General features: G+C 39.9%; 1 protein-coding gene across 1 annotated transcript in view; it reads left to right on the forward strand.

Annotated features, from left to right (window-relative positions):
• STK17A (serine/threonine kinase 17a) overlaps positions 1-7,041 on the forward strand; it is a 28,403-nt gene extending 21,362 nt beyond the window's left edge. The window contains exons 4-7 of the mRNA XM_080386092.1: positions 789-915; positions 1,649-1,697; positions 1,822-2,001; positions 2,851-7,041. Of these exons, the coding sequence (XP_080242218.1) occupies positions 789-915; positions 1,649-1,697; positions 1,822-2,001; positions 2,851-3,184 (690 nt within the window). The 3' untranslated portion in view covers positions 3,185-7,041. The remainder of the gene's footprint in view (positions 1-788; positions 916-1,648; positions 1,698-1,821; positions 2,002-2,850) is intronic.
• The last annotated feature ends 270 nt before the right edge of the window (positions 7,042-7,311 follow it).

The following is a 7,311-nucleotide window of genomic DNA, read 5'->3' on the forward strand; positions in this document are numbered from 1 at the left end:
TGCAAAAAAAAAATAATCTTTAAGACCTGTTGTCTTAAGTTAGTTTTCAGGGTTTTTTTTAACTGAGCTAGCGTTTAAAACAGATGTTAAGGAACTTCTTAATGACCACAAAGTTGCTTTGAAGGATGACAGCCAAGATCTAGTGACGTCAGAGCAAACAAGTTTATCCAAAGGTGATGCTCTTAAAAACCTGTTTTTCAGGCTGCTATATTTTTTTTTAAACTGTTCTTCAGTTAGTGTTCTGTAATACAATTGTTTGTACTTTGAACAAGATTGAGGTCAGTTGCAACAGACTTTTCTTTAAACAGGTGTAGTCAAAATAGTTTTATGTGTTCAGGCTTTGTAAAATGATTGGGTGTTTTTGGAGACCCTTCAACAAGGAGGTATTTTACATCATCTAATGGAAGGAAGCAAGGAGAGAAGGGGAGTTAAAAAGGTGATATGGAGGGCTAAAGGTACTATGCAGAGGTATTTATATGCTATTGTTAAATGATAGCTATTGGCATTTGGGTTTGTGTGTTCTAAGCTAATAAAGGTAGACGTTTGATTCGCAGTTATAAACAGAAAATCCCGCCACTCCTTTTAGCCCACTTGTGTCTTCAAGTTCACCTTGGAGGAAATAAGTAAATGATCCTGGGTATCATATGAGGAAATAAATAAATGATCCTGGGTGTCATACTTGTTATGGAATGCATTATTGCTACTCATGAGCTAAAATAATTATGCAAGATGGTGTCATAGGCATTAGATTTGAGTGATCCTGAAAGTCTCCTCCTTTTGTCTTTCAGCCGCAAAACATTCTACTAACCAGTAAGTCTCCTCTGGGAGACATCAAGATAGTAGATTTTGGCCTTTCCAGAATAATGAAGAGCAGTGAGGAACTAAGAGAAATTATGGGAACTCCAGAATATGTAGGTAAGTTGTTACTGTAGAAGTGATGTAGAAGTCCAGGCTCTTGTGGAGTGAAAAGAAACCACCTCCATTTGGTGAATGCCAGACTGGCTGTGCCGAAAGGTCAGGTTGGATGTGGTACTGCTATAAAAGGTAGAACTGGCCAGCCTTGCGGGTCTGAGTGGTGATGCTGTGTTTGTGCTGAAGATGAGTACACGCTTTATATGGCTTTTAGCAGCAGTGATAATGAGTACCATTTGAATTCAAAGTTCAAAATTACATATTCAGTCTCTGAATAAAATATTTTAGCCTGTGGAGGATTGTATCCATTTTAATGAAAACAAACAAACAAAAATACCACAAATAATTCCAGGCCTTCAAAATGTACTTGAAAATACTTTTAAGTTGTTTGGTATATCTGTATGGGTTTCAGTGCTGGAATATGCAATGTTAGATACTTCTGATTATTCCCATAAGGAATCTGTTGTACAGCTTTATTAGGAAGAAGACTAGCCTGGCTTCTGAAGGTGTCAATAAAAGGAAAACAATTATGTTTTTTTACTTAAAACCAATGAATGATAATACTCACTTAAGTAACTTGAATAGAAACATGTTGTCTTCAAAAGACATACTTCATACTGTCATACTTCAAATGACTTATCTTAAATTTTACCTCATACTCGACATTGCACTATATAACTACAATATAATGCCTGCATGTGACAAAAAAAAAACTTGTTTTTTTTTCCCTGAATAGCTCCTGAGATTCTGAGTTATGACCCAATCAGTACAGCAACTGACATGTGGTAAGTAGAACAAATTAATAGTCATATTAACTAACTTTACTTGAAAGTGGGTTTTTGTAAAAAAAACCACCACACACCCTAAAACACTGCTTTTCTGTTTTTGTTTTTTTTACTTCTAATTTAGGAGCATTGGAGTACTGGCATATGTTATGCTAACAGGGATATCGCCTTTCTTAGGGGATGACAAACAAGAAACATTCTTAAATATATCTCAAATGAACGTAAGTTACTCTGGAGAGGATTTTGACCTCATATCAGAGTCTGCTGTGGATTTCATCAAAACTCTGCTGGTTAAGAAGCCAGAGTAAGTAAAATACACAACGGTGTGTGCTAATGTGTCAGACTGGATTAATTTTTAATGTGGCAAGTGCTGGCATTTTCACTTGTAAAGTACAAGGGAAGGGAGCTTTGATTATTCATATTTCATTGTGCTATTACTTTTCATGTCTATGAAAAGAGAATTCCTCCATTTCCCTCCAAACTTGCATATTCTGAGTGTGTCCAAGTGTTAGTAATCAGAACTCAAACTGGTTTTAGAAAACTATATGAATGCGTGTGGTACAGGATACTGACTTTCCTTGCTGGTTCTTTGCTGATGTCTCTTAAATGAACAGTGCTTTCAGCCTTTTAATTTTTTATGTTAGTGGAGTACCTTACTCTTTTCTGGTTCATTAATATGCTTTTCTCAAGGGGCAGCAAACTGGAAATTCCAGGTCTCAAAATAGAAGAGGTGTTTTGTGTGGAACTTCACCAGTTCTTTGTGGGACATGTCAACTATTGAAATTGCCTACTGCTTGTCTATGGGAGATTAAGAATGCAAGGGTTGGGTAATTTTCCTATATATTAAAAAAATAATCTGTATATGAAAGTTGATTGGCAACAGGGGAACATACTGATATGTAAGGGTCTAGGAACTCCTTTATTTTAGATGTTAGCACTTCATTTCCTTGGGCTTCTATTGGTCTTTTTTGGTAAAAGATGGCTATCAGTGTGTTTCATTGTTTGTTTGTTGTTGGGGTTTTTTTAAAGTTCTATTAGTTTGTCTTGAATACAGACATATCCTTGGAATAATTTGTATGGATCTCTTCTGCAAGGTATACTGGATTTCAAGTTCATTTGGACATTTATTTTTAACACTTTGCTCCTTTTGCAGGGACCGGGCAACTGCTGAAGAATGTCTTCAACACCCGTGGTTAGAACAAAGCGATAATCCTGCTTGCAGGTCCTGGAATAAGAGTACAGGAGGGGAGACCAGTGATGCCAGCCAGAAAGATGGAGATTCTACCTCTGAAAAATCTGTAGATGCTGAGAAGACTGAAGAGGAAGAATCAATAGTGACAGAAGAACTAATTGTAGTGGCTTCATATACACTGGGACAATGTAGGCAGTCAGAAAAAGAAAAAGTAACTGAGCAGAAAGCCATTTCCAAACGATTTAAGTTTGAGGAACCATTACTGCAAGAAATACCAGGAGAATTCATTTACTGAACTGTGTGGAGCTTCATAGTTATAACTGGAAGGCAGTGTTTTCTACTAAACAAAAATACCCTAGCCAAGTGAATTTCGGATATGCAATAAATGTTCTAGATAAAATGTTGATAAATGGCATCCAGGGAAAATGTGCCAAGTTTTAATTTCAAGTGGCTGACAGGAATTTAACAAAGATAAAATGCTCATTTTTGTTTGTAATTTTTATTTCTGTGTTTTTGTTGCTTGATAGCAGAGTTTTTGTTAATTGTTCCAGTGTTTTGGAGAAGTTGATATTGGAAGTGTTTCAATGACAGATGTCAAGAGGAGTATTTTAGGATATGTTTTGGCATTTAATGCAAATATATAATGCTGGGCTTTCCTCAGACACCTTTTAACACTCCTGACTTCAATTGAACTGTCTACTGGTCTAAAAATTGTATGAGGGGGAATTTGATCAACTGGTTTGACATACAGATTTCAAAGCTATACTGTGTGTAATTCATTTATATCAAGGCAAAGACACAGCCTGCTCTGGTGTGTAGCCAAACAGTGAGCTGTGCTCCTCTAGGAAGAGGTGCACGTGTCCCACAGGTAAAGAAATCTGTATCAGGGACCAATTCCAGATCCTCAGTGGTGATACTTCTTTATTTGGAAGCATGGTAAAATCCTGCTCTGGAGGGTGAAAAGTTTCCATTGGTCACTCTTGAGAGCTAGCAAAGATCGCTTCCTTCCCCTCCCGTGTTGGGTGAGATGTGCTAACAGAATCCAGCTCAGTGTGACTACATAGTGTTGATGAGTGGAAAAAAGAATGACAGTCAGATGTAGCCCTGCTGAAGTTACTCTGTCCACTGACTTCAACATGTTACATCAGACAGTTTGTCCCAACTAACGATAAATCAGCCCTTGATTCCGCCTCCCCCAGAACCCAGCTGGGGTTTTACTGGGAGCATGAGGTCGTTTCTGCCTTCTTTCTGTTCCTCTAACCACTGCTTTAGGGAAGAAAGAAGCATCCTTAGGTTAAATTGCGTAACCTTGTTCAATGTAGCTATCAGATGAGGAAGATGCTGCTTCCTCTGAAACAGTGAAGCACAACTCATACCTCGTGCTTCCTGGTTGCTCTCCCTTAGCCTCTTGGAAAAACAGCATGTGTGTGACGGGGCAGAGTGGGATTAGGGAGCTCTGTGGATGGGTCATAGTTCTCAATGGGCACGGTCCCTCAGAGAACAAAGCTGGGACCAACTGGGCATCAAAGTTGACTGGTTTTTGCAATGTACAGGTCTGAGGATCTCAGAGTGCTGGTTTTCTAAGAAATATTTCATAATGATGCTGTTCCAAAGTTTAATTTTTATGTAATTGAAGTTTAGTACTATTATATTGCATACTGTTAACTATTCAACTATTTATTTGGTTTCCTTATGCTGTTTCTTTATAATAAACCCTGACAAAAGTTTTCCTGCTATAAAGCAATGAATAGAAACTCTTAAGGTAGTTTTTCCTTTTTTCCATGTTGCTACAGACTTACCTAATTTCAAATGTACCAAGAACGTTCTTACTCTTGTAGTGAACAGTTCAGTGCTCTGTGCTAGTATTTCGGTTCCTCCTTCACGTGAAAGGCAGATGGCTTATTAATAAAGCTTTAGCAGTGCTGGGGTGATCTGATTAGCATTGCTGTAAGGGTGGGAGAGAAAGTGCTAGTAAAGAAGAAAATTGAGCTAAAGCCAGTGTGACGCCAAGTGGGGCAACAAGCATTTTTCTGTAGGGCTTCATTGCCAGTGGTCTGGTTGCCTTCACTTGAAGCCACATCAGAAAAATTGCACCTAAATTAAACTGTTCTGTCAAGCTTCTTCCCCTGTGGGATTACATACTGAATATTCTTGTAGGTAGGGCAGCTTCCTCCCTCCTTGAAGACCTTCATATAAGAAAACCCAGTAGTACTCATAATTGAGTTTGGATGTGGGTTTTTTATATTTTAATGCAGACATGCCTTTCACACTGTTTTCCCTCCTTTTGTAGAGAGCAGCCTACAGATTCTTCCTGCAAAGCTACATGCAAGGTTTTCTTGGATCGCTGTGGCTGGCCGTTAGAAGTTAAACAAGAATCTTTGAGCCAACAGAGCAGTTATCTGGGTGTTTCTGGAGCTGGGCGGCAGCTGTGTTACTGCATGGGTGCTGACCCTACCTGCGACACCGATCTGTTTCAGGCTTTTTAGGCATGACACTGCTCTTCATGGGCATCTTTTAGTGTTCAGCCATTTGCCCATGACAACTGGGTGAGGGGACATTAACTCACGAAATCCTTTTGTGCAAAATTGCAATTTCTCCCAGCTTCATCGCTGCCATTTTGACCTTTTTTGCATCTCTACTTCCTTACTTTTACAAATAGAGCAAAGTGCTGGGGCTGACATCCCACCCTGACAATGTTCTGTATCTGTATACCTAAATGTGTAATAGCTCATGGTTGCTCAAAGCAAATCATTTGAGGGACATACACCTGTTTCAATTCCTATTTGTAACCACAGATCATGTCTTAGATGGAAACTGGTACTAATGAAGAAGTGTAGATGCTGAGCAGCATACATTTTGTCCTGTATTTACTGGTTTAAATGTATGACAATGAAGCTTAATGTGTATAAATGAACTATTACAAGGCCAGCTTCCCTTGATTTGGCTGCTTTGAGATTTCCAGTGGGCTGCATTTGTTTAACTTGTGCCTTAAGGTGATTTTATAAAGTGTTTTTTAACATCATTAGAATTTGTATAAAGTTGTGAAAGTTTAATAGTGTAAGTTACAAACAAGGCATCTTAGATTGGCCCTGTAATAGGAAAAAATTTCTGTAACACGTAACAGCAGGACTGTCAGCCGGTCCCACATGCTTGAAGCTGTTTCTGTTCCACTAAGTGTGGGTAAAGCTGTAAATGAGGTATTCTTACCCTGCGCTGTAGAAAGGGGCTATTGAGGCTCATGTTCTCAAAAGGCTGAGTTACTTGTGAAGTAACACATTAAGAGTAGGAAGAAAATCACAAGCTTGTGAAGAAGAGCTGGTTTTCTGCAGCTCTGTGAATATGGGATCGGCATGTACGTTTGCTGAAGAAAGCTGCTTATGCCTTACGGTGTTTGTGGGGAGGGGGGTGGTTGCAGGGAAGGAATCAACTCCTTGGCCCTCATGGGCAATGCTCTGTCCCTGCTCTCCAGGCCCGGCACCTGCCGGCTGCCTTTGTAATGCTGGGAGCAGGGCTGCTCTTTGCTGGAGTGCGGGAAGCTGGAAGGGGTGGGAGTGCAGATGTTCATGGAAGTTGCTGGAGAACTGCCTTTTCTGTGGTTCTGGTGCAAGAGCCGCAAGCTGTAGCTACAAACGGGGCAGGTCCAGGCCTCTTGCAGCTGGAATAAACAGCGAAGTCTAGTTGAAAGCAAAGCCTTGTCCCCTCTTGTCTTGTTGCTAGGTCCACCTCTTCAAGCAAGAGGCTGTAGAGTTTATAGTCATTAAAAGTTCTATACAATCATTCCCCGCCCCCCCCAAAGCTGAATTTGCATGGTGATTTGTCTCATTTCTTACACGTTTCATTTGAGGGTCCCTAAATACAAAATGGTGAATTCCAGCTCGTGATCTACCAGGTAAATCTTGAGAGCTGTTAGGTAGGACATGCAAGTAGAAATTCAGTGCCTGTTCTCCACTGGTGGTACTGGCAGGGGACAGCGAGGAAGGTGGACCATGCACCAAGTTATTCCATGGCTTAAGATCTCTCTTGAATATTCCAGGTGCTGCTCCTGGAAGACAATTTCACATTTTAAATAAATAGTGCCAGCTCATTGTACTTCTGATAAGGTGTTTACTGTTTCAGGAACTTTACAATAAATGAAATTTTGTTTTCCGGACAGCTGATGGGTCTTTTGTTCTTCACACATTGGGAAACACTTTAAACCATTTAAAAAAAAAAGAAACCCTATTCTTTCTTCAAGACAGCATTATTGATCTGAAACAATTCCAAAAGTTACAGTAGTTTTTCTGGTGCAGGATGACTGGGATCAACAGTAAAGCTAAAGTACAGTGCTGCCCTGCGAACGGCTGCATGTTAAACTCGCCTGTGGTTGGTGGCTGTGCACCTTCACGCTTGGCTTCAAGCGCTCGCTAGAAATACTGCTGGGCC

The sequence above is a fragment of the Falco punctatus genome (assembly GCF_963210335.1).
Source record: "Falco punctatus genome assembly, chromosome: 4".
In the NCBI taxonomy this organism is placed as follows: Eukaryota; Metazoa; Chordata; class Aves; order Falconiformes; family Falconidae; genus Falco; species Falco punctatus.